This window comes from Leucopleurus acutus (genome assembly GCF_964270905.1).
Source record: "Leucopleurus acutus genome assembly, chromosome: 2".
Taxonomy (NCBI): Eukaryota; Metazoa; Chordata; class Mammalia; order Artiodactyla; family Delphinidae; genus Leucopleurus; species Leucopleurus acutus.
Genome location: NC_139143.1, coordinates 179843378 through 179871165, shown reverse-complemented (window position 1 = coordinate 179871165; position 27788 = coordinate 179843378). Strand labels below are relative to the sequence as shown.

The following is a 27788-nucleotide window of genomic DNA, read 5'->3' as shown; positions in this document are numbered from 1 at the left end:
GCGAATCAGGCCCAAATAGCCTTCGGTAACAAGCAGGCACGCTTCAACCGAACAGGTGTAATAGACTGATGTTTATCTTGTAGGACGTTTGTGTTTATAAAGTATTAACACGAAGACCAGATTGCTTCTCCTGCCAAGCAGGCAGAGTCAGATTAGCAAGGAGGGAAGCGCTGAGTGCTACCCTTTGAGGAAGGCGCCCTCGAGACGCTCACCTTTATGAGCTAGGATTCTTGATTTGCAGAATAAATCCATTTCGCCAAGGGTGACTGTGAAAAAACTTTCTCCTGGGCTTCCCTGGTGGCGCAGTGGTTAAGAATCTGCCTGTCAATGCAGGGGACACAGGTTCGAGCCCTGGTCCGGGAAGATCCCACATGCCGCAGAGCAACTAAGCCTGTGCATCACAACTACTGAGCCTGTGCTCTAGAGCCTGGGAGCCACAACTACTGAGGCCACGTGCCACAACTACTGAAGCCCATGAACCTAGAGCCCGTGCTCCGCAACAAGAGAAGCCCGCGCGCCGCAATGAAGAATAGCCCCCGCTCACCGCAACTAGAGAAAGCCCGCACGCAGCAACGAAGACCCAACGCAGCCAAAACTAAATCAATAAAAATAAATAAATTAAAAAAAAAAAAACTTTCTCCTAGGATTCTCCTATCACAAAATCAAAATAGTTTCCAGAGGGCAAGAAAGATGCTCTGATGGAGAGAATTGATCCATGTGGGTGGAAAAGAGGTTTGGGTGAAAGTCAGATGTTAGACACACCTGGTGCTGGGGTCATGTTGAGGGAAAATTTTCCAGCAGCCTACATTCCCAGCTTCAGATAGCCGGTCCTGATGTTTGGAGACTCTCTTTGTCTCCTGTGCCTGGGAACCCCTGAGGGCACGTTCATTCCTTCCAGAATTTTGCTTTTCTCCCTTCGCTGCATGGTTTCTCAACCTCAGAACTGTTGACCTCCGGGGCTGGACGACTCTTGGTTGTGAGGATGTCCTGCACATTGTTGGATGTTTGGCAGCGTCCCTGGACTGTACCCAGTCGATGCCAGTAGCAGTCTCTACCTCCACCAGTTGTGACAACCAAAAGTGTCTCTAGACGCTGCCAAATATCCCCCTGGAGGGCAAAAATCGTCCCTGGATGAGGCCACTCTGTTTCATTGGACTGTTTCTAACGGCTGCTGTAATAGAGATGCAATATCTCGCTGGACCAGTAAGGCTGTTACCCTGATAGCTGAGCTGCCCAGCCTGAAGGGTCTAAACTCAGGGGCTTTGATTCTGCAAAATGAGTTCACTCCCTAATTCATCAGAGGTGAAAATGTCACATGCGTTTACTTAAAACGGATGCAGATCCAGAGAACAAAGTGACACTTTATTCAGACCATGTCTTAAAATAATAGTTTGAAGGAAACAGAATTGTTACTGAGCAAATTCCGTTTGCAAATGTCCAGACCCTTTGGTGCTGAAGCGAGGAAGTCTAGTCTTCCTTTGGGTTGCCTTTTGGAAGAGAAAAATAAAAGACCGAAAAATTAAGGGTTCCTTTATTGTGCCTTTAGCTTCTGAGTCCAGTAATTAATTCTTATGTGCTAAAGGACTTCTGTGTTTATGAGACATGATTATTTAATGTAGGCCTATTTTAAATTGTAATTTTTTTCATTAAGTTGCCTCATTTTACTGATTAAGACCAGTTTATAACCTAGCTTAGACTGTGCTCCTTGAGTAATAACTATTTTTCTTTTAAAATATTCCTTAATAACCTCTCATCCATTTAAAATTTTATTCTAAGTCAGAGGAGCCTTCCTGTTGTTAACAAATCTGTCCTCCTGATGCTGAGTGATGTCAGAGGATGCAGGACTGCCAGGCCCTCCGTGCACTTTGCTTCAAAAATCTCCGCAGAGGACACAAACAACATCGACTAGGAGACGGTGACTTCTCAGCCTCCGTGCTCTTGAGGCTGATCTGAAACAGACAAAAAAGAAACATGGGTCATCGGCCCCAAAGCTTTCTAGCAAACTCCTTAAAGGAGTCTTGCTGGTAAAAGAGCATTGAGGGTGTGGAGAAGTGGGGCAGTCAAGGCAAGGGGGTGATGGCCAGGATATCTGTGTCAGCACTGTCCCCATACGCCAGGCACTGCACTGGGCCCCTTGCCTGGGCCACCTCCCTCCCTTTCCCCCACCCCTTCCAGCACTAAGAAGTAAGGATAATTATCCCCATTTGGCAGTTGGAAACTGAGGCTCAGAGCAATGAAACAACTTAGTGCTGCAGAGGTGGCCTGTGGCAGAGTCAGAAGCTGTCCCAGGTCTGTCTGGTTCCCAAGCCCAAGGTCATAACCTCTCGGCACCGGTGGTCCCTGACAATATCCTCACGCAAAGAAGGAGGGCTTCCGAATTGTGCTCTTCAGATCACTTTCCCCTCTACTGTCTCATCTTGCATCACCATTACTCTCAGTAATAATCACCATGAACCCCTTTATCAGATGAGATGACTGAGGCTCAGAGAAGGGGAAGGAGTTGCCCTCTGTGTCCATGGCAGAGCGAGAGCTAGACCTGGGTTTTTGGCTTCAAGGTCTGTAGCTATTTCCTTTTCCTCCTGCACCACCTGTGGCTTCCCTGTGGTTGGCTGCACAGCCAGCCCTGACCTGGTGGCCCTGGACCAGAGAGGGCACTACAGAGACAGCCGTGGCTGGTCGGGCATCTCACGGGCATCCTGTATCCCGTCAGTCTCTCATCCTTCTTCCCTTCTGGCAGTTCCAGCTGTTCTTTGGATGCTGGACTGACCCAGAGATAAAGAAATGATGATTCCCCTCACCAACCCCCAAAGACACTGAGAAAGTTCTAGAGGCTGATGGCAAGCTATCAGATGAAAGGTCATGGGAGAAAAGACAATGGTGTGATAAGCTTCGGGAGACCTGAATCCTGGTCTTAAATTGTCTTTGTAATTGTCTTTGTGACCTAGGCCAAGGCCCTTCCTTTCTCTGGGCCTCAGTTTACCATCTTTATAACAAAAAGATTTCCATTCGAGATCATAAAAGCCACTTCCCTGTGATCCTCTGTGATGAGAACTATGGTTTGGGAATCCAACTCAGTGACAGTGTAGCCGGACTCACTGATTAATTTTGTTATTCACTTATCTGTCTGTTCACTTTTTTCACGAAGAACCTACTGAGTACCTACTATGTGCAATATATTAATGGAAAGTATTAGTAGAATAAGTGCTGTAACAAATCACTTTAAAATCTCGGTGGTTTTGTTTTTAATAATTTGTGTTTATTATATAAAATATATTTATTATAAAAATTATTTCATAATTAACACAATAGCATTTTATTTCTCACTCGTATTACAGTCTGCCAGGGGCTGTAGGAGGACATTACTCCATACTGTCATTCAAATACCCAGGTGTTTTCCATCTTCTGGCTCTGTCCTCGTCCAGATCCATCCAGGCAGCTGATATAGAGAGAGGGTGTGGAGGATGGCACAGGAGGTTTCTAGGGGTCAGGCCTGGAAGCCATATTCCCCTGCCAGGATTTAGTCACATGACCCCACCGAATTGCAAAGGAGGCTGGGAAATGTAGTCCAGCTGAATCCCTGTGAGGAAAAGGGAAAAAAATGGGGTTTGGGGAGCACATAGCACAGAGCAGCACTGTGTACAAGCATAGCAAAGACACCTTCAGACCCCAGTGTGAACTTGGGCAAAGGAGCCCGGGACAAGCTGGTCCAGATGGAGACCTGACTGGCAGGTCCAGCATCAGCATCCTGCAGGAGCCTATGCACTTGGCCCTGTTGTCAGCCCAGGGCACGCTGCCTAATGAAGCATTTCCCCAGTCCCATCACATTCCCTTGCCTACATCTCAGAGGCAAGAGGAATGACTGAACAAGCCCTGCCTTTCTCTGGCCTCAGTGTCTCCCATCCATGAATTGGGAAGAAAACTGACCGACACTGGCTCTCCGGAGAATCAATCAGAGAAGCATCAGGTGTCTTCAAAGGGCCACAGAACAGCCTTCCCGATCCTTCTTATTAATAGTAGAACCACAACAGTATCAATAATGAAACACAAATTAATAATAGATAAACTAATGATAAATAATACATATGTCATGAATAACACATTAATACTACAAAGCTTTTGAGCATTTATTGCCTCTGACAGAGGGGAATTTGATTAGCTGGCTGGAGAACACAGAGGGGGAATATTTCAGAAGAGTCTGGGAGGTTGGGGCAGGGGTTGGACACCTGAAAGTGGCAGGCACGTCTCCCTGCAGAGGTGTAAAATGTTTGATGTCTTTGGTGACCCAGAACTGACCTGGCCTTCTGCTGGGGGATGTGGGAACCAGGAGTCTGAGGGTGGGGGCTTCGTGTCTAGATGTCTTTCCATGGTTCCAATTAGAGTGGAAATCCGTAACCCAATAAGGCAAAAACACAAAGAAACCTTCCAGCCCCAACAGAATTTGATGTTATTGCTAAGGCGAGGCCAGCTGAAGATATCTGTAGAATTTATTTGTTCATCTGTAGACTCATTCATCCATTCATTCATCCATTCATTCATTCAATAAATATGTCTTCAGTACCAACGGCATGGCCAGCATGCAGTTACTGAGTCATGTTTTTGGCACTCCAGGAGCTCATCATTCACAATGTTGGGAGACAGACTGGCAAAATAAAGGGTCACCCCATGGAACGTGTTAGGGTTATTTTAGATGCCATGAGAGGGGCACTTAACCATGATTTGGGGGTTCTGGGTGCAAGGTAGGTGAAGTCAGGGTGTATGTTGGGCAGCCTCTAAATTAAGTGATGTCTAAACTAAGACCTAAAGGGTATATCAAAGCGATGGAGGTAAAGTGATGGTAGGTGTTCCAGGCAAAAGGATGGCAGGTGCCAGGACCCAGTAGTCAGACGAGGCATATTTAAGGAGCTCTAAGGAATCCAGGATGACTGAGGCTCAGCATGGAAAAGGCAGAGGGACAAGAGGCAGGCCATGAGTGGGGGAAGGGGTTTGGACTTCATCCCAAAGGCAGTGAGGAGACAAAGGAGGATTTGGACCCGAGATGTGACATCAGTACGCAGGGCTGCAGCCCAATCCACACTGCTCCAGGGCTACACGGTTCACCGAGCCCTGTCCCATGCAGTGCTCATGTGTTGGTTCATTCATTACTTCATGCATGCAGCACACAGGCTGAGCACCCACCACGTGCCAAATACCCCACAGGGATGAATGCCAGGCCCCTGACCTTAAGAAGCTCCCAGCCTGATTGTAGAAACATACACAAAGAACCGTATGTTATATTACAAAGCGATGTGGACCGGGTATAATTGAGATGTTTACAGGGGGCTGTGTGCTTATAAGAGAGAGTGTCAGATTCATGGAAGTCAAGGAGGGGGTGATTGTGGCATTGAACCTCGAAGGACGTGTACAAATTTCCCTAGGTGAACTCAGAGCAAAAGGGCATTCCAGGAAGAGGAAACGGCACAGGCAAAAAGAAGAACCTGAGGATATCTGGGAGGGCTGGTGGATGGGTAGCACAAACGCAGTGAGAGACTGATTGAGTTGGAGAGGCTGAGAGAGACCAGATCATTAGGGGCCCAGTTGTCCATGACAGAGGCTGAACTTGATCCTGAATTGGAAGGCAATGGGGTGGGGAAATTGCATGGCATTAACCAGAGAGGTGGCGTCATCATATTTGCATTTCAGAAATATCACTGTGACTGCGATGTTGTGGGTGAATTGGAGGGGCAAAGCCTGAGGCTTGGGAATAGCAAGGTGGCTGTGCAGGGTCCTGATGGGGATTTTAAGGGCCCGAACCAAGGCAGGGTTGGTGCAGGGCAGTCACAGTTCTGAGAGGAAGAATTGATCCATCTTAGAGACGGATGAGCTATTAACCTCCCCTCTTTGCTCAGACATTTTCTTTTCTTCAAAGGCCCCCTTCTATCTTCTGCCCCACCTCTTGCCCCCATTTCTGCTAACAAGGAGGTGATGGCTGGGAGCACCTGTTAGCCCAGAATGGAAGGGTGTATTTCACAGAACCCTCTATACCTGCCTGAAAGATATGGTTGCAGTAATTGGTTGTTGTAATAATATTTATTACTGTAGTAAGTACATGGTGCGGGGTGCCCAGGGAGGCTGTCGTACCACGCTATGGTATTTATCTTCATGAGATGGGGTGACCTCTTTTCTTCCTGAGTGGTGGTGCATAGAGCTCCTGTTATCACATGGAGATAAATCCGAGCCCCACAGAAAGGGGAGGGTGGCATGAGGAATTTACGTGACTCTGACTCCCACGGTCCACGCCGGCAGGTGGAACAAAGCTGGTGGAGCTGCTGCCACCACCTGACTGTCTGTCTGCCCCAGGTCAAGTCTCCGTGTGGTCCAAGCTGGTTCTCCCAGGGAAGATGGGTCCTTGAGTTCTCTGCACCACTTCTACACTCGCAGACACAGAAGAGGGTGAGACACTGTCCCTGTCCTCAGGGAGCTCCCAGTCTGGTGGCAGAAACAGCCCTGCCCTCTGATAGAAAGACGGTGGTCCACTGCTTTTGATTCTTCTCTAGTTACTTTGTATCAACAAGTGATAACTTGGGTGACACAAGATAGGCACTTCTGGGCTAAGGGAACTGTCCAGAGCTGGGTTCAGATGTCAGGGATGTGATGGGACAAATTTATCCATCCAGCTTCAGGTCTCTCACAGTCCCAGAAAGGGTCTCAGACACACCTCCCTGGCCTCCCTGGGATCCTCTGCTGTCTTTGAACTTGAAAATGGCCCCAACCACTGTCATTCTGCTGCTCCCTTGTGGAAGTGTTGTGTTTTGCTGGTCTAACCAGCAAGTATTCAGGGATCAGCAGGGTTCATTGTGTGTGGGTAGAGTAAATGAGGGAGAGGGTGAAGGGAGATGAAATCAGAGGGATGGGCAGGGACAAAGGTGAGTGTGGGTGGACCATCTAGGAGTAGGGACAATAGGCCAGCAGTAAACGGCGGCTGGGCTCAGGAAGGTAGTGTAGAGTTCAATTCTGGATTTATTCTGTAGAGCCTGCGGGCCTTGCTGGTGTTCCCCGAACTGGGGAGAAGGAGGGGGACACATCACTTCAGTTTTGGACCTGTTCATTTGGAAGGCCAAAGGACATCCGAGTGGTTCATCAAGCAGTAACGTGGTGCTCTATGTTAGGGGTTCCTAACCCATCTGCTACAAGCTACCTGGTTACCTCTGCTGGTGGGGAGGCTACCGGGACCCCAGCTCAGCCCAGTGTTCCCAGGAGAAGCAGGACATCATTCCGATGCAGCAGCAGCGCCTCTGTGCCCTGATTCTGAGCCTTGCAGCTCTGGCAGTCACCCTGCTCGGGTGAACGCCCGCCTTCCTGCCCCAGGGCCCTGCTGGTTGAGCCAGTGCCGCTGTCCATGGATTCCGCAGCCTGTGGTCTTTGCTCTGCCCCTGTGCTGTCTGCTGACTCACTCCTTAGGTCCCTCTGTCCTACCATCCTTGGTACTCACCGCCACTCACCGCCCAGTGGTGACTTCCTCTGTTGGACGGAGTTCTGCCTGACCTCTGTGAGGAGTCTTAGAGGACACTCTGCAGGAATACCAACATCGACCCAAGCAGATGTGATCAAAGAGGCAGGTTCGCAAGGCACCTGGGGTCACGGCGGCCCTGAGCTTGGGCTGCGCCACAGGGAAGAGGTGCTTCTGAGAAGGCCCTCCTGGGAACACCACCCACTCTAACTATAGAACAGCCTAGAGGGTGGGCAGAATTAATGTGTTTCTTTATTCAACACATGCTCGGATCTGGGCACTGTTTTAGGCGCACAAGTAACATGGCAAGTAGAAAGAGTTAGTGGCCTTGTGCACTGAGAATGTACAATGAACACATCGTTACAAGGCATTTTCAGTGTCCTAAGTGGTAGGAAGGGAGGGGTATTTGGGGAACTGTGAGAACCTGGGGAGTCCAGGATACTTTTCTTGAGGAAGTGAGATTTCCATGAATCCCTGAAGGATGAACAGAGTTACACAAGCAAAGCATAAGGGCTTGAGAAAGAGGGGACAGCCTGTGCTGGGGCCCAGAGGGGAGACCGAGGCCGCACACGAGGAAGAGCAGAACACAGCAGGACCTGGATAGGGGGTGAGAGCCAAGCCTGGGCCAGATCACCCCAGAGAGCATCTGCGCCTCTTTCTGCGGAGCAATGAGAAGCTCTGAAGGCCCTTATGAAGGCCATGGCATGCCTTTTAGAGAAAGCTCTCTGGCTGCTGGTGGAAGATGATTGAAGGGCATCCATGGGTGCAGGAAGCCCAAGACAAATCCTAATCGCACAAGTTACGTCCTTAAGTAGCACCATCATCTACTGAACAGCTACGAGGAGGCAAGTACCAGGGCAGCATTTACTCTCACTAATCCTTATAGCGGGACGGACTGTTATCCTTACCTTCTGACTGAAATAGGTGAAGAGGTCTAGTGGTTTAGCCATGGTGGACCACGGTGGGATTGTAACTATGGTGACCAACTTGTTTTGGTTTGCCAGGGACTTTCTAGTTTTAACACTGAAAGCACCTGTTCCAGGAAACCCCTGGGTCCCAGGGGTGACTGAGACACCTGGTCACCCTAGTATAACTCATGCCTCTTTGCACTACCTGTACCCCTCCCATGGAAACCCTCTCTGACTCCCGTCTAGCCTGGGGCCAGACATGAGCCAGCCCTCTAGAAACATCCTCCCTGAGCTGGAAAAAGGGAAAGGAGTGATGCTGGGATATTGCAAAGAGAGTCTCCAGGTAGAGGAACTATTTGTCATCACCACATTGGGAGGGTGCCTGGTTCCTAAATATTGCCTGCGATTTTGCTAAAGGTATCTTTTTTTTTTTGGTACACGGGCCTCTCACAGCTGTGGCCTCTCCTGTTGTGGAGCACAGGCTCCAGACGTGGAGGCTCAGCGGCCATGGCTTACAGGCCCAGCCGCTTCGCGGCATGCAGGATTTTCCCGAACCGGGGCACGAACCCGCGTCCCCTACATCGGGAGGCGGACTCTCAACCAGTGCGCCACCAGGGAAGGCCGGCTGAAAGTATCTTTACAGGAGTGGTGTAACTGCTGTCAGCGATAGAGGGGGAGAGTGATGGCCCCATTCCGGGTAATGAACTGCTTAGTTAAGGTGAACCCGTTTCCACTCCTGATCCAGCTTCTTGATAGGGTGCTTGGTGGGGGCGGGGAGAGGGCTTACGCATCGACGCTGATTGGTGGCAAATTTAATGCCGAGAAAGAGCTCCATCTTTAGCTGGTGGCTGATTCATTGACAGGTTCGCTTCTCGGAGAAATGGCGTTGAGTTGTATAGGCAACGATGGCGTCAGGATTCAGGCTCAGTTAACATCTGACATGGGGTTGATCAGAGCTGGAGGACCCCGAAAATGCAGTTCACCCCTCATTTTGCCGATGTGAAAACTGAGGCCCAGAGAGAGGGGCAACCCGCCTGAGCTGGTTGGCAGCACAGCTGAGCCCACAACTCACGTTTCTTGTGCTCTTTCGACTGGATTCACTGCCTCCTGGCTGGTGGATGAGCCCGTCTCTCCCCACCCCTGCCTGCTCAGCGGCCCCTTCTCACCAGCCCAGGGGCTTGATTCAGGGATCCTGGCAGCATGGGGCTTTTTGGATCTCCTCCCTTTGGTTTTCTGTCCTCTGCTTTGTAGAGGATTCCTGGTGGGTGTTCTGGCTCTGATCCCGGTCCAGATGGGATGTCTGGCTGAGCTGGACATTTCTGAATCTCCTACTCCTTGACCAGCTTCCAATGTCAGATCCTACTCTTCCCACTTCCATCCCAGGACCGTCCTTCCTCAACTGGACAGTGGGGACTGGGGGACGAGGGAGCATGGGGATGCCTCACCCTGCTCAGGGGTGCCCCCTTGTGGGCAGGGCTCGTGATGAACAAACTCCTAGAACGTGCTTCACCATGTTGGACCCTGTGATTGTTCCCACGTCTACATTACACAGGGGGAAACGGAGTCCCGTGGAGGCCACATAACTTGCCCAGGTCACGACTGAGTGGTGGGGCTAGTAACTTGAACCAGATAACTGACTTCAGATTTGTTGGAAGCATGTGGGTGGGAGAAGCAAGGAAAGTGAGGGGGAGGGTATTTTCAGAGAAAGAACCAACACGGAATCTTCGGAAGATGATGGGATTTTGTGAAAAAGGAGCTGGAGGAATGTTAGACCTAGAGGAGAACTTTCCCTGGGTTTCTCTTTTGCAAAAAACTCCTTGGCCATGAACTCTCGTTATCCCCTCTCCCGTGTGTCTGTTTCTGGGAAGGTGAGTTCTCACCTGTGATCCAGGTGTTGACGAGGGCTGATGCAATCCTTGCCTGGTACATATGTCAGAAAATCACCCTGCCATCTGCTTCTCCCTCCCTCCCCCGGCCAGTGATCCTACCTCCAAACCCAAGACTTAGAGCCCATGCATTGCCTGAGGCTTCTCCTGGCCTTGGGTAGGAAAGGTCTAGGGATCCCACAGTTCACTGTGAGGCTCTCGAGCCTGGAGGGAGTGGGGTCTCCCCTCTGTCCCCATCCCTCGCTGGGACCTGATCTCACCCCGGACCTCTGTGTCTGCAGTCTCCCTCTCTCCATCATCATCTACCCCATCTGAGAGCCAGGCCTCTGATGAGGATACATTCAATGCAGCGGCCAATGGCGGGCAACCCCCCGCCATGTGAATCCTCACATGACCTCAGCAAGCCCCGTGACTCTGCTGCGGCGGTAGCAAACGTGGTGGACAGCTTGGCCTCGCTCGAACTCGGACAGATCTGGGTTCAGATCCCGGCTTTGCTGCTTACACAGCAGCAGTACTGAGCCAGGCCCTTCACCCCCATGAACTGCTGTTCCTCCTTTGTGACAGAAATATTCACAGGGTGACATGAGCACTGAGACCGCCCGCGCAGAAGAAAGCTCAAAAAAGCATCACTCATATTCTCATTTGAATACTCTACTGATATTAATGAAACTCCCATCCCAGAAGGAGAGGCAGATGTGCAAACAGACAATTACACTCCAGCGCGACATATGCAGTAATCGCAGCCTTACCAGGAAGACACGCGCAGGGTGTTCCAAGAGCCGATGGAAAAATGCGAGTGAAAGTTCTGGGAGAAACTGGAAAGCGCCATGCACCCAGGGAAGGAGGTTTTAGTCCTTAACGCTGAGGCCTCCTGCCTGCTCTGCGGCCCGGCACGCCCCCTCCGCCCCTCCCAGGGGAGCTGAGAAGAGGAGCGATTCACCCCCATCCCCCTCCCTCTGTGACTTCAAGGACCTCAGGAATGAGAGACACAGTCACTTCCTGAGAGAGGTGTTTCCTAGTGTTTGTTCCAAAGGACTCTAGCAGGGTGGGAGCTAGGAAGTGGCAGATGAGGCTCAGGGTCCAGCAGCGGGAGTGAGTGCCTCCTTAAGCCTGGCACCCTAGGCATCTCGCTTGCCCCACCCTCGTGCTGGCCCTGGTTCTAATCCTACAATGGGCTCCAGAGTGTACAATGTTACAAAAAAGTTTCCCACCACCGCCCAAGTTTGGAGAATCACAAGCACACTCCAGCTTCAGGGCCTTTGCACGTGTGGCGTCTTCCATCTGGAATTCTCTCCCTCTAGAGTCACACATGGCTAACACTTTCCTTTATTCTGGCCCTTTCAAGGGAGCCTCCTGGGTCGTGCCCTGTCCAGAGCAACCCCTCCCCCATTACTCTCCCTTGCTTTACGCTGATTTGCTTTTCTTCATTACACTTATCACCACCTGACATATTTCTCATCGTTTGTTCCTTTGATTATCATCTCCTCTGCTGGACCGTCGGCTGTCAAGAGCAGGACCTGCCTGTTTTCATTGTTGTATCCCTGGTGCCTAGAACAGTACCTGGTACCGAATAGGTTCTCAATAATTTTTACGGAAGAAGGCAAGACAGATAGAAGGAAGGAGAGAAAGTTTCTGAGACATTTTGAAGGGAAGGACCACGTTTAAACCAAAATTTCTCACACTTAGTTGATAATGGAAATCTTGTTGCCTGATACGTCTATTAGCGGCTCATTCTCTAAACAAGCAGAATATGCTGTCTTAAGGGGTCAGAAACACCCCCATGCCCCCACCTTCTAATTCTCCTCTTCCGGTATCCCAAGGACCTCCTCTCTCTGCTATGCGGTGGGCTTTCTCTGCTCTCGCCCAGGCCTGCCCCTGTGAAGCCTGTGCCCCAGACACCTGCTACACCTGTTGGCGCTCCCAGCACGACCACCAGTCACCAGAGTTTCCACCACTTCCTCCAGTGCCCACCAGGCTCACACCTGTGATTCCCTCAGGGCTCGCCAAGAAACGGTGACCCTGCAAGCTGGCATCCCGCCCTGGCCCGCCTCACATACATGCACCATCTGCACCCGCCTTGGGCTGGCTGGAAGATTTATACATCTGAAAATGTGTCCTTTCCATCGCCTTCTGGTGGGAGGGGCCGTTCTCTGTTCCTGAGCTCCTCAGCCATCTGGACGGTTGATGCTCATCTTAGCTGTAGCTCCAAAGGTGAGACATGCATCCCAGCCCTGCTGGGAAGGTGGGCGGCGGCAGGCGGGTCACCCCAAGGCTGGGAACTGTAGAAGAGGGGATCAGGTCCTGGTCTCCTGCCATGGTCCCCCAGCAACACACTCCCATCCTTCCCAGGGCTGGATGGGAAAAGTTTGCTGGCCCATTCTCACCTCTCCCATCCTTAGCTGTGTGTAGCATGGTGGTCATAACTGAACCAGAAGGTCTGGGTTTGAATGCCAGCTCTGCCACTTATAGCTGTGTGACCTTGGCAGGTTACTTCGCCTCTCTGTTTCCCCATGGAAAGTCGGAATAATACTAGTTCCTTTCTCCTAGGATTGTTGTGAAAATTAAGCGAGTCAGTGTGTATTAGGCACGGAGCCCAGTGTGTGGCACAGTGGGCCCCGTGGAAATGTGAACCGTTATTACTATTTCACACTTGACTTGGCTTTCCCCAGCGTGCCCCCTCCCATTGAGGTTCATCCCCCTGCAGGTGGCCTCCTTGTTTGTCATGGGTTGGCACTGGCTGGGCTTGGGGACTTCTCGGATCATCCGGCCTGGGCCAGGTTTCCCCTCTCCCCTCCCCCAGTCCCTCACCGTAATCCTACCATTACCCTCGCCGGCTTAGTGTGATTGTGTTGTGAATCTGTCCCTCCACTGTATGCTCCTGGAGGGCAGGGCCATGCTCAAGCCATCCTGCTTGCTGCCGGGGCCTGCTCAGAGCAGGTGGGAGCACACTCTGGGGCAGGGTGAATGAGGAGAGGAGGGGGCAGAAGATGGGTCCTTCCTTCTGCTTAGCTTGATCACTGCTCTCACGGGCCATGTGTCTTCTGTGGGGCTCCCTGCAAGCCTGACCTTCGGTCTAAGTTAGAGGCCCCCTGGGGGTGAGCCCCGGGTTTACCCCCTTACCCTGGGTATTGGGACCTGAAGCCTTGGACCGCACAGGTCAAGTCTGCCTCGAGCTTCCAAATTGCTCCCCTCTAGGTTGATTCTTTTTTCTTTCTTTCTTCTTTTTCCGTAGAGTGTTGTAACCATTAAGCTCCAGGCAGGGGTCAGACACCTGGGCTCCATCTGCTTAGGTTGCCTGCACAACTGAAATCCCCCAATCCATTCTGGCTAGTTTTCTCATTAAGACAATCAGACTGGATTGATCCATTAGATCAATGGCTGGACATCAGCCAGCAGGAACCAATCCAATGAACCTGGACGATCAGCCCAAGAATGAGGTCCCCCATGGAGCTGCAGTGGGCACCACGCCCTGAGGATGGGGCTCTGGGAGGCAGAGGGGGTGGGTCAGAGGACTCAGCAGGCTGGACTTCGGTGTGAAGGCGTCAGTGTTGCCCGGGGTGTATCTAGCAGGAGAAGAGCCCCAGCTCCTGGGAGCGGGGCAGGGATTCCGGGGACAGCTCGTGGGAGAGAAGCATCATCTGTGCTTGCAGACAATTGAGACTCCTTCCCAGGCAGTCAGCCTGTTATCACCGCCCCCCCGCAACCACCGTCACCACCGCCATGGCCCAGGGTTGGAACTACATCTCCTTTTGGGCGTCAGGGTGTGCTTGATGGGAGATTTGGGGGTTCAGGAAGCAAACACCATTTTCCCAGTTCTCTCTTCCCTTCTCACCAGGAGTCATTGTATGAGGCTGGGAATGGAGGGGGATGGGTGCCTAGAACACCATATCCCGATGTTCCAGGGACCCTGGCTGCATGAGATGCTGGTGGGGTTTAAGGGATGGCTGAGCACCCGTATTCAAATACGTTTGGAAGCACTAGATTAAATGCATCTCAGCATGTACATTTCCTACAAAGCTTAGGCACATTGCGACTTTCTAAAAGCGGGGATGGAGGTGCAGTGTTGGACTGCAGACCCGTTTCTCTGGGGTATCTTGTAGAAATACATTGAGGCACTTCCTCCAGGTGCCAACCGGTCCTACTTTCATGGGACAGTTCATCCCAAGAAGAAGTGTTTTCAGGATTGGAGGGATCCATGGGAGCCAGGAAGTTTCTCAGAAAGGGAGGCATCGATGAGAAGGTAGAAGAGGGTGATGAGCTCCGCTCAGGCCCGCCATCACCATTCACATAGACCACAGTGCGAACAGCGGCCCCTACAGTTCTGCCGGCTCCTTCCCCCACCCCACCTGTCAGCCCAGCCCTCCAGATCAGCTCATGCCCTCACCACCCCATCTCCTTTCTTCCATAGGCTACCTGACTGTCAACATTGAGCCTCTCCCACCCGTGGTGGCTGGTGATGCTGTGACCTTGAAGTGTAACTTCAAGACAGATGGCCGCATGCGTGAGATCGTGTGGTACCGGGTAAGTCACCCCCACTATCCCCTCTGTACCTATGGCCAGGGCTGAGGGTAGCGTCCCCAGAGCCTCTCTGGAGATCCTCGCGGGTTTGGCTATATACTGAGCCCTAACCAGCCCTGAGCTGTCCTGTGCTCTCTGCTAGGTCCCCATCCTCTGCTGAACCCCTCCTGGAAGATCCTTTTGCCCAGGTATCTATTTCTCTTCTGCCCTCAGTATCTATCTCGTGCTGATGTCTTTTGTGTCCCTAACATGCCCTTATGTTCAGGAAACTCCAACAGTACCTAGTATTGGTTACTAAGAATGCTGCAGGCCCTGATTACAGTGTAACTAAAGAGAACCGAAGGGTGGAATTTGGGGCATGAGGATTTGGGTAATGTTTTTCGCAGGGGAGAGAGAAGAGGACAGCTCCCTGCCTTCTTAAAAATCAAATTACAGACATAGTCTGCCTTCTAATCCGATTACACCTAGGACTAGTCCACGTCTGGCGCCCCAAGGTCTAAGGAGGTCTGAGATGGGATGTTGATATAGATGAGCAGATGCCCACCTGCCCGAGGCCCAGGTGTTGGCAACAGGAGAACCAGCTTTGGGTCATGGAAACTAGTGTTGGCCTTTTTAGCCACCGATAGACATTTCTATGTGTCTGGACTGGGCATCCCAGCCTGGTCTCCCTTTGCCACAAGGGAGTCGGGGCTGGCTGGGCTCAGGAGAAGGTCCAGTTGGCATTGACTTTCTTGCAATGCCGCACTCAGGTTTGCACAGAGCCAGGTACCGCCATCTGGGGTACGGGTTAGGCGGAGAGTTGCTCTTCCATGAGCTACAACAGGGGGTGGCAAAATTTTTCGGTGAGGCCCAGATAGTAAATATTTTCCTCTCTGGGGACCATATGGTCTCTGTCGCAACTACCCAGCTCTGTTATAGTGTGAAAACAGCCACAGACAGCGTGCCGATGGAAGGGCATGGCGGGGTTCCCATAAAATTTTATTCAAGGACACTTGAATTTCATGTAATTTTCACATGTCACAAAATCTACTTCTCCTTTTTAATTTTTTCAACGATTGAAAAAGGTAAAAAAAAAATGTTCTTGGCTCATGGGTCATACAAAAACAGGCTGTGGGCTGATTTGGTCCACCAGCCTCAGTTTGCCGGCCCCCGATCTAAAACCAGCACTTCCCTAAGCTTTGTAAGTTGCGTTGCCCTTTCTTCAAGTGAAACCAATGGGTGACACAGTCAAGTGTAACTGCTCTGGAAGGAGCATGGAAGTAGGGGGTGGGGAGTGGGGAGAGGAGGTGGAAGGTGGGGGGTTGGGTGGGCGCAGCTTGGTGATGAGGCATCTAGAACTGGTCCCTTTGCTCCTTCAAGCTATTGCCACACCCACGGTGCAGTGCAAGGAAACCCAGTGTTAGAGGATCCTGCTGGGGACCACTCACCATTCAATGCCTTGACTCGGAGCTGGGCTCCCTCCTTGCTGTTGGTCCAGTCTTGCTTTGAACCGTCCTGTAGTTCCTGTTCCTTTCTTGGCCTTTGAGTCATCATTTGCTGGTCATTGCTATTTTGCTGGGTGCGGTGACCTGGGCTCCTTTTAACCCACATCATTGTTCCCCATCTTAGCATCGTAGCCCCTCCTACTTAGAATCGCCTCCGACAGTTGGATCCCCACAGGGCCCCGGCTTTAGAAGAGGTTTCCATCCTGGATAAATCAATGGGCCTAGAGAAAGTCAAGACATATGTTAAATAGTGCCATGAACTGAATCACTAAGAGGTGTGTGTACATGATACGGGGACTGCTTGGCCGACGCACGCTGTGAGCATCTCATTAGCACCTGGCAGAGGACTGGGATAAATTAACTCCAGCTCACTGCTGAGGATGGCACTGCGTCTCTTCCTCAGCCTTGAGTGAGGGGTAGTGAGAGACCTGCTGAGAGAAATACAGAGACCCGATGGGAACAGTTAATAGGAGCGAAGATGGGAGGGAGCTTGAAAACAGGAAAATACCAATAGGCATCTCATTGCCTTCCCATCCTTTGAAGCAACTCTCTTCACTCTTGTTTGAAATCAATTGTTCCCGCATCAGTAGTGAAAATCTCCCTGCAGAAGTAGCTACCAGGGCTGGGGCAACAGAAGTGCCAGACCGAGGTGTAGGAGACCAAGAGCAGTCTTCCACATGGCTCACGTCTGTGTTCTCTGAAGACCAGGGACGTGGCTGGGGCAGGACGAGATGCCTGGCTTCCAGTGCAGACAGATTCCCCTTCCCCTTCTCTGCCCCAGAGCTGAGCAGCCTCGTTCACTGCCCCCCCATCTCCATCCTGGCCTGCGATCACATTGATCGCTTTGAACACCAGTTAAGTCTCTTACGGGTGTCAGGCCCTGCATATCAGGCTATGGTAGGCTGCACTAATTAATTTATTTCATTTTACATCCTTTGACTGAGAGCGTCTGGAATGAGGGTGGTGGTGGGGATGCAGATGTATGCAAATCACATGCAAATTGCCCACAGGCGCCAAATACTTGGGCCCTTTTGATTCTGTAGCTGGACTGAGGAAGTGGGCTCAGCCGACTCGGTACTCTCCCTGGGACCAGGGGAGCCCTGCATGCCCTGTCTATGATGGTGAGGATGGGGCAGAGGACGGAAGCAAATTCCGGGGAAATGGCTCCACGCTGTCAGTTCTCTCTTTGCCTGCTGCCACTCTGGCCTTCTGACACCTATCACCTCTTTTCCCAAGGAGCCAGCTGAACGGAGAGATAAGAGCTTACCGAGACGGGGGCTCCAGGAGCCAAAGCCAGGGCAGGGCTTCTGGAGGGTGTGGGAGAAGCAGCAGTGGAAACCCCAGTTTCCTTCCCCAGCTGGATCCCCCCCAGACAAGCCCCCACAGCTTTATCCCCCCATCTCTGTCTTCCCCCAGCTGCCCACCCTCCCAAACAGGGAGCTGCCGAGCGTTGTTTGTTTTCTGTACGTGTGTTTGCTTCCCTCCCCAGCTTCCTTTGCCCATCCTTCATGAAAGAGCTTACAGAGCCCGGCTTGGAAGGAAATGAATAGATTACACAGGTCCAGCCGGGGCTGTGTCTCCAATCCCTTTAGCAGGGAAAAGCAGGGCATTGTGAGGAGGCTGCCTCTGCCCACTCAGCCCAGTGGGCACAAAATGACCCAAAGCATGTGTCAAGCCCAGCAGCCTCCCCTCTGGTCCTAAAGACATTATCTTATCAATGGGGTCATCCTAAGCTCTCCGAAGCTTTCAGAAGCAAGTGCATTGGATTCTTTGGGTAAATTGGGGGAGCTGATGGAATTGTGTGAAGCAAAAGGGATCACCCCCTCGGGGTTAACAAGAACACTGTCTAATCATTTGGGAAGGTCTTGGCCTATGGACCCCTTGGGGATGGGGTAGGTGGGCAGGGAAATAGGAGGAAGTGGCCAGGGCCTGCACCTTGGACACCTTGCCCCATGGTCAGGCCAAATTATAGAAAAAGATGACAAAATTCTAGAATAGACTCAAGAAAGTGGACATGATCAGAGCCCCTGGGTCTGTGCTGACCAATATGGTAACCGCTTGTCACATGTAGCTATTTAAATTTAATTAAATCAAATTAAATTAGAAATTTGTTTCCTCAGTCAGTCAGACTTGCCACATAGGATTAGTGGCTACCATATTGGACAGAGCAGGTATAGAATATTTCCATCATCACATAAAGTTCTATTGGACAGCCTGCTGCAATTATTTGAAAAATAATTTTATGGCCCCTCCTTGGAATGTACTGTACTTTCCTGGCAAGGGACTGAAAGTGACTGCTCACTGAGCCAGCTTTCTAGGCAAATTCACTGTAAAGTGAATTTCAGAAAAATGAATCTTATTTGTTGTGTAACCTGCCATCATTGGATTGCGGGGAATGGGGGGTTGGAAGAGGGATTATCATTCTCAAAAGATTTCTTTGAAAACATAGAGAAGATGTCAAGAAAGTTTTCAGGCCCCTGAGGTGCTGGTATCTTAGTCATCTATCAAAGTCCTGTTCAACTTAAGGATGCTTCACAGCCTTTTCACCATCTCCCACGTTTTCTTCACTGTTGCATGGGTTCCCCTCCCAGATTTGAGTTTCCCAGGCTTCTTCAGAGCTCAGGCACATACCTTTCCTTTTTCCCTAGAAATTATACAGCAGCTAATAGAGTAGGGATGCAATTCCACGCTTGGACAGTAGGAGACAGTCGCCTAACAACCAAACTATTCTAGCATTAAGGTTGGGACCTGGCTATAGAAAACGAATGATAAATAATATCCTCTACTTAGTCATTTCTATCCATTTACACCTAAATTTGGGGACTCATTCAGTAATTCTGCTAATACTAATCTGAGTGACTAACATTATTGATGTTACCTTACTCTGTGCCGGCCACTGGATTAAGGGCTATACATACATGGCTGCATTTCATTTTCATGTTGGCACTGAGGTTGGTAGTATTGTTAAGCCTGTTTTTCAGATGAAGACACTGAGGCCATCCAAAAAGACTGTGTCAGCTCATGTTGCCTTCCCTGACTTCTGCAGAAAGTTCTAGACGCTTCCTCCTCCATGATTCCTCTTTGAGGGTCTATACTCCAGCTCTTACCTCATTATGTCAAAATATCTGTCTGCCCACTGGGCCGTGAGCATCTCAAGCACAAAGGCCACGTCTTTTCCCCATTATATCAACAACACCTAGCGGAGAGTCATCTCAGTAAATATTTGTTACATGAACAAATGTTAAAGGTGGAAATACACACGCACGTTTTGACAGACCATGCCAGGTAGCCCACTGCCATTTCAGGTGGACATCTGTGTCTAGCTGATCGTATCTGTCTGCCTGGGGAGTGAGTGTGAGTCCTTGTGTACTCAGGGAGCTTTGTGGAGTATGGAAAAAAAGGAACATTTCTTATTAGGGAACGCTGTCTAAACTCATTTACTTGGAGGTCACCTGCCCAACAGGCAAAGCCAAAGGTCTGTTTATATCATAGAAATCCATTAAACAGCCACAGAGGATCCTGGGAATTTAACCTTTCACAGCAGTTTTTATCATCTTTCCTTTGTTTCCTCTCTTTCCTTCACAATTGGTTCCCAAGAGCTGCGCTGGGCTCAGGTTACAAGGCCACAGAAAAGAGCCACAGAGCAAGGCAGAGAGAGAAGGAGATCTACAAAGAGTGATAACTTCAGAGCCCCTTATCTCGCCTCTTTCACGTTGTGGGGAACGTGTGCCTGAGTGTTTGTTTAATGGTGGAGATTCCTCCTCCATGATGCTGCCTGGCCTGGGGCGAGCTCCCGCCCTAGGGCTCTGCTGGTTGCCTGGGCAGTGAGGGTTTATGGCTGCTCTGAACCGTTAGAGAAAGGATTAAGCCTGGAGGCTGGGAAGGGTAAGGTAGGGAGAGAGGACTTCAGCGTCAGAATACCTGCATACCTGTTCAGGGCATGTGGCTTCAGGCAGTGACGTAATCTTTCTGTTTTAGAAACCTCATCTGAAATTGGGCATGAAACCACCTACATTGTAGGCATAAATGAGATAATGTCTGCAACCAAACAAGCCCAGTGCCACTGCAATCCTCTTATTCCGCTCAACAAAAACTCATGATGGGACCTGTTGAACGAATGGCAGCCACCGTCCTCTCATGTCTCTTGGTAACAAGGGATCCCAGAGAGGGAAGTTATAGAACCAGAGTGGAATGTGTTGTGGGAGGATCACCAAAATAGGATTCCTTGAGATCCAGCCTACCACCTGCCTTGCTGACACAGACAGGCAGAGATAATACTTAAAGCGTGTACCCTCTTTGCCGCTATGTGGTTGTGCTGGTGAACTCACTGGATTTAATTCTTGGAAGGTCATCACACAGCTAAGCCCTTTCAATGGATCTTAGCTCTCCCTGAAGCCAGAAGCTATTTCAAAATGGCTTTACTGGCACGGGCCCTCTCTTAGCCTCAGTCCTTCAAAATGTTTTGTTGTCTGAAACAAAATGGAAAATGATGATCCTAAAGGGACATTACAGTCTAATGATATCATAAGGGCAAGAAGACAGGTACAGTCTTGGTGATGAGCAGAGACTAGGGCCCAAGTCCCGGAGAACTGGGCTGCATCACTCCTTTGGCCCCTCTGGCTTGGAGCCCATCCTGGCAGCCTTTGGCTTGGAGGGGCCCCTGGCTTGGAGCCCATCCTGGCAGCCTTTCAACCTGGCTGCTCCTTGCTACCCCCTTCACAGGTCTTACAGCTCCAAGATATGGAGGAGGAAGGGATAAAGGAAGACAAGAAGCCTTCTTCACTGAGCCAGGGCTACGCTGGCTGAGCTGCCTTATCCAGTTCTCCATTCTTGCCCCTAGCCTCACAAAGGAGCAGGCTTTCCCTGATGGGGCATGTCCCATACCTAATTTTATCACACCAGTCACATAAGAGGAAAGAGAAAGTACCAGCGAGAAGGCCCACCAAAGGACAGCTGATTGTACAATAAATGTAGTGCCACATAAGGAGGAGACAAACATCTTTCTGAGTCTAGTTCCATTGCAATCTTTGTATTCCACCCTCAACCATAGATTGTACCCATCCCATGTCAGACAGCTCCTCCTTCTGGGGGTGGAGTGATGGGAGCAGCTTTAAGCTCCCTCTAGAGGTCAGAGTGTGAATTGCAACTATTGCATACCCAATTCTTGGTTTTTAATGGACGTTTGGTTGCAAAGAGGCAGGAGTTGCCCACTCTAACTGCTCCTTAGAATTTCCAGAGGGACTTGTAAACACATACTGGTAGCTGAGCCTCACCCTACAGTTATTGAATCAGCATCCCCTGGGTTGGAGCCTCAGGGTCTTTGTACGTTTAACACGTTCCCTCAGGTGATTATAATGCGCTTGGCTCAGGCAGGGACCGAGTCCTGGTGTTTGGGAAACTGTTAGAGGGAGCTGCTCCATTCACCCATTCAACATTAATTCCGCACGTGGGTACTGAGTCGGATGGTTCTAGGCACTGGGGGGCGCATCAAGGAACAAGCGAACAAGATCCTGAGCTCATGTGGGGGAGTTGGCGGGGGTGGGGTGGGCGAGAAGTTAAAAAGATAAACAAGCAAGAAAATACCGGATAATGATAAGGGCACATACAATTATAATAGAATGATGGGATGGAAAGGGATTCGCTGGTCAGGAAAAGACTCTCATTTAAGCTGAGACCTCAAAGGCAACAAGGACCCCGCCATGCCAAAGTGGGGAGACGGAGTATTCTGGGCAAAGGAAAGAGCACATGCAAAGGACCTATGTTGGGAGCAAGCTTTGCATGTTCAAAGAACAGAAAGAGAGCCCACTGCATGGCTGGAATGAAGTGAACGGGGGAGAGTTAAGAGATGAGGTGAGACAGATGAGCGGGACCATTCATGCCAGACTTTGAGCTCCAGAGAACTGGGTCTGGAGTGATTCTAAGGGCAGCAGGAAGCTTTGGAGGGCTTTAAGCAGGGAAGTAACAGGATATGGTTGACTTTACTTAAAGGTCACTTCTGGGTGAATGGACCATGGGAGGCAAGACTGGAAGCAGGGTTATTAGAACAGTTCAGGCAGGAGGTGGCAGTGCCTTTGGTGAGTACCAGGAGGGAAGTGGTGGAGATGATAGGAGGGCAAAGAAATTCTGCTGTGACTTGCAGGTAGAGTCCCAAGGGCTTGCTGACATGTGCAGGGGGGTGGGGGGAAAGGGAAGATGCGGGATGGCTCCTGGCTTTCGAGCTTTCGCAGCTAGATGTGAGGGATGGCGCTGTTTCCTGAAACTGGGAGGGTAGGCGGAGGAGAAGGATGGAAGGAGTTCTTTATCAGCCATGTACATTCCAAGTGCTTCTAAGACATGGAGATGGAGCGGTCAAAGCAGCAGGGGAAGCTAAATCTGGGATCCTGGGGAGAGGTCAGGACAGGAGATTTACCCTTGAGGGTCATCAAGGTGTGGATGGATCTAAAGCCATGGGCCTGGATGAGATGATGCCCTCAGGGAGGGCGCAACAGAAGAGCACCCAGTGTGGACCCTGGGCACTCAAGATTTAGAGACAGGAAAGGAAATCAGTGAAGAGATGGGGAAGTAGCAGCCAGCAAGATATAAAGAAAGCTGGCAGAGTGGGGTGCCCAGATCCCGAAGGAAGGAAGTAATCCAAGAAAGAGAGAATAGTCAGCTGCCTCCAGTGTTGCAATGGGAGGACTTAAAAGGACCGAGGAATGTCCTGGACCAAAGCAGCCCCCTCAGAGTTAGTGGGGGCAGAAGCCTGGCTTCAGTGGGCTGAGGGAAGTGCTACGACCAGCTGTGGAATAGCCTTGAGGTTTTGAGTATTAAAAGGATTTGACCTTGAACTTCTGGACAAACCTTGCAGATAACATAAAGACACCATTGCTTCTGTTTGGCCCATCTCCGTTTGCATGTCGTTCAGAAGCTACCAAGGACATTATCTATTCCACACTTGCCCCGTCTTGCAATCCGCAACTGATGGCAGCATCACCCTGCTATTCAAGGATGTGGAAGTGGCTGCTCAGAGAGTTTGGGGGAGTCTAGGGTGATTCAGCAATGCATTTGGTATTTGGAGGAAAAATCCCAGCTCTAATCACCCGATTAACTCAGTGGCCTGTGGATGACAGCCATTCACATAACCCTGCTCAGTACAAGGTACATGAGGCTGGAGATGCAAAGAAGGACCCTCTTCCCTCCGGAGGAGAGCTTCCAAGTCCAGGTGTCATTAAACTGTAAAGATCTGTTTCCTCATCTAGCCAATAGGCTTGATTGGCTCCCCATAAGCATCTCCCAGGGGTTTGTGTGAAACAAAGGAGATGCCTACAGAAAAGCCATTTCCCTCACCCTCAGTGCAGGAGAAATAGGCTTCACTCGTGTCCCTTTATCCTCTCTTCCGCCTGGCCACGCCTTACTCATTCCCTCCTCTGTGTAGCCTTCTGACCTTGCTCATCAGGCAGAGCTCAGAGATCCTCCAGCGTATGTTCCCTCCGCATTTGTACATTCTTCGATCAGCGAGGTATCGCCTGGTGTTTTAGTCCTTCTTGTCTTTGCGTCTGTGGCTGAGGTTTATTTATCTGCTTCTCCCATGTGTGCCGTGGTACCCACAGGCCCTGGACCAGAGTCTTCATGTGGCATCTCTGGATCCCTAGGGAGGGGGTGGATAGGCTTCTGGAGGTGCTTGGATCCCCAGAAAGTATGCCCAATACGTTGCATACATTTTTTTAGTGGAAAGGGACCGAATGTTCTCAAAAGGGACTGTGACACCCCCTAAAAGGTTCAACCATAGCAACAGCAGGTGTCCAGGGCTTGTGAGGGTGAAACGTGGAGGGCATCATTACCTCCACCTGCGGGTCACCAAGGTGGTACTCAGGATGGGTCTCAGAGACCAAGGGGCTGCAAGGCTGTGACAGGAAGCCTGTGGCCCCTTGAGCTTTCCAGGGACCTGCATTCAGCTTTACATGGGAAGAGCAGTGGGGGGATGGGCTTAGTCCAGATGCCACAGACCAGCCAGCCCAGCTGTGTGCACAGACACTGTGGGACGGGAGAAGGAGGTAAGAGGGGGGAAAGGAACGGTTTGCTTTGACAGCAATTCAGCACTTACTCTGGCATGAGGGAAGGTGTTCTGACCAGAGAAATCTATCCTCTCTGGGGAATTAAGATCAGGTGTCTGATACTGGCAATGAGCCCGTTTCTCTGCCTAGAGGTGCTCACACAAGGCTTATAAGGGCTCTTGGCTCCCAGACCGTTGGTGGGGTGACGGGGAGAGTGCCAACAGTTGGAGCGGATGCCCAAATAACAAGATGTCCTATTGGAGCACATGTGGACTCCACCTGTAACAGGCTGTCCCACTGGATGGTCATGAAAAGAAGACAGGGTAGACTGGCAGGTCCAAGGTAGACGCATTGATGGGGAGTTTGTCCGCACTTACCAAATGCACAGAAAAGAAAAGAGCAGGGGCCTGGGGGCAAAATGTCCTGCTATGTGACCTTGAGCAAATCACTTCCCCTCTCTGAGCCTCAAGATTTCATCAGTAAAATGACAGGATAAAGTGAGATGGTCTCTATAGGACGTGCTCTTTCCCATTTTACAGCCAACGCCCCCACTCCCGCTTCCTTTCCTCTCCCCCAGCAGACCTGGGCTGGTGGAAGAGGCTGGCACTGCACGGCCAGGTGCTCCCCGGGGTGGGGCTTGGGCAATTCTTCATCAGCATAGAAATCCCAGCCCAAGATGCTGTCGTGCCCTCTGAGCCAGTGGACGCCAGAGCTGTATGAAGCCCAGAGTGTGAGTTCCAGCCGACTCTGCCTAGTTGAGCCCTGCTGGGTTTAAATGACAAGGGGGCTGACTTAACTTGTGGGAGGAGAATTAAAGGTGAACTTCCGCTCCAGCACACCAGTGACATAAAAGAACATGACTGAAATGAGAGATGTTTCCCAGAAAACCAGCTCAGGACGCTTCTCCCTCCTAAGTCCTTCCTCCTCCTTTCCTCACCTTTTCTGGGTTGGGTGTGTCGTCCTTATATGAAAAATGACTGTGTCCTCTTCCCAAGAGGCTCAGGGATGTCCCCAGGGTCATCACAGTCACCCTGATGCAGACAGGCACAGCCTGGCCCTTTTCTGAAACACACTACGGCTGCCCCACACTTCGCAAGAGCTCCCCATTGCCTTAAGAACCAAGTTCAAGGTCATTGGCCCGGCACGCAAGGTTCTTGATTCAAGCTCCATTGATTGCTTTTCTCCAGCCGTGCTTCCTACCACGTTCCCAAATGGGCCCACCACTGGAATCATACGGCCTATATGCAGTTCTTGGAACATGACAACACTCTTTCCCACCCCCGTGCCAATGCAAATGCCACTTCCTCTGGCCATGACACCCTTACCCGCTCCATCTGGCAAACTCCGACTTGCCCTCCAAAGTCAGCTGCAGTGTCACCCCCAGAGACATTTCCTCATCCTTTTTTCCCTTCCATCTTTTTCTTCATGCAATCACCATGACCCAGGCATCTTAAAATACTCAGAACTCTACCCTAGGACTTAACACACTGGACACAGATGTTCACTTATGCAGCAGCTATTTCTTGAGCAACTACTATGTGCCAAGCATTGGGACTAGAGCACTGAGTAAGAACAGTGGGGTCTTGTCTTTATGGAGCTTGTAGTTAAGCAGGGAAAGAGATGTGGCCTGGAAGACTGTCAAATTTCTTTGAAATTGTGGTAACTGCCCCCAAAAGGACAGGCGCCTGCTTGCTGGGAGCTCACAACAGGGGGATTAATTCTAATAGTTGAATGTCTCCCTTCCAGAATGTAAGCACCTTGTTGGTAAAGACCAGGTGTCCTGTTTGTATCTGAACACATAGCTTAGAGAATGAATAAATGAATGAGCGAATACCTGATGTGGCTCAGTGACATGGAAGTAAACCCTTAGTTGATGAGGTGAATAATTTTCTCACAATCAGAAAAATGGATGGGATGACTTGAGGACTGGTGAGTTCCCTACCCCTGAGAGTGTCTGAGCAAATTTTAGAGTGGCCTCCTATCAACAATACAATAGAAAGAATTTCTGGCTCCCTGGCCCAAGGGAGCCCAGAACAGGATGACACTGTCCATTTCAGCTCTGGACTTCTGTGCTACGTCAAGTTCAGCCGCCCAGCGATGACATCATGACAAGGTAGGGATGGGGCCTCCAGCCAGCTTGGCTAGCCCACACATCAAGTGTGGGACACCAGGTATCCAGAAAGTTCTAGATTCCCCAGGAGAGGGGTGATTGTAGATGTTCTGGGAATCTGCTTCATGTGGGTGCCCCACCCATGAGTGAACATTCAAAAGAGAGGAAGCTTCAGACACCTGGGGGCAGAGAGGTGGGGGGAGAATGTGAAGGGAGTTAGTAAGACCAGATACAGAAGAGCAGTCCGCAGCTGAAGGTGTCGTAAAACACATCTCCGTTCATGTCACCCTGCCTGAAACTCATCACCGAGGCCTCTCTGCTGCTGTTGGGACAAAGATCCGAGCCCTGGTGTCCTCTTACAGGGTCTGGCCCTTGCCCGCCTCTGCAGGCTCATCTCCTGTGTGCTCCCGTGAAGGAAGAAGCTGCGGGCGTTCAGAGACCTCAGGGAGCCTTGACCAAAGGAAAAGGAAGGACTGGGGAAGGGCAGAAAGGGTCCTGCAAGCTGGACCCGCTAATTCTCATGTCGGAGCCTGGGAGGCTGAGGTTAGATGAGGTTAAGCACCTTGCTCTGAGTTGTGCAAGAGAGAGAGGTTGGGTCAAGCTTTGAAGCCACTCTCTGACTCCGAAGCAATGCTCTTTCCTTAGGCTCCACTGAAGGTCGTAAATAGCGTCCTGGGGGGTGGGAAGGATTTCCGCCCGAGTGACAGGCAACCCGAGGGCTGCACACTCAGAAGGGCTGAACCCCTCCGGCTTTGGGGAGCCTCTTTCTTCCTTCTTCTCCTCATCAACGCCATCACGATGGTTTAGATCTTGTGCTGTGTCAGGGACGTTACAAAATCATCCCACTGGCTCCTCACGGAAACCATGTGACACCGGCACTCTTGTCCATTTTAGGGTTGGGAACATTGAGGCTCAAAGAGGTAAAGTAACAGACCCCAAGCCTTGCAGACAGCAGGACGGCGCAGGATCTATCCACTGGCCTGACTTCCCCTTACAGCCAGACCTTCTCAGCATCTAGGCTTGCCCACAGAACTGCAGGGGGCGTCCAGATCCGCCTTTGGGAAGCTCCGTAGCTCTGGCACAGAGCGAGACAGAGAGGGCCAGGGGATGGGGCGGGGCTGGCTGCCTCAGGATGTCCTCATCATCGCACAGACAGAGCCACCTGTCTGCAGAGGCAGCGGTACAGATCCATGCCGGGGCTGTCAACACCAAAGGAGGACCCAAGGGAAAACACAGCTTCCACCTGCAGAGATGACGCAAACAGCACGGTTCACCTACCCTGAGACAAACGTGCAGAGCAGACAGGTGGAAAGGACAGGACCCTCCCCTCCCGCGCCCCTCCCTGCACGCCCCGCTCGCACAG

At 51.0% G+C, this 27788-nt stretch overlaps 1 protein-coding gene across 1 annotated transcript in view; it reads left to right on the top strand.

Annotated features, from left to right (window-relative positions):
• Positions 1-27788, top strand: part of IGSF21 (immunoglobin superfamily member 21) — a gene marked incomplete at both ends in the record, with an annotated part of 243625 nt that overhangs the window by 90481 nt on the left and 125356 nt on the right. The window contains one exon of the mRNA XM_082865087.1: positions 14689-14801. Coding sequence (XP_082721213.1) covers positions 14689-14801 — 113 coding nt within the window. The remainder of the gene's footprint in view (positions 1-14688; positions 14802-27788) is intronic.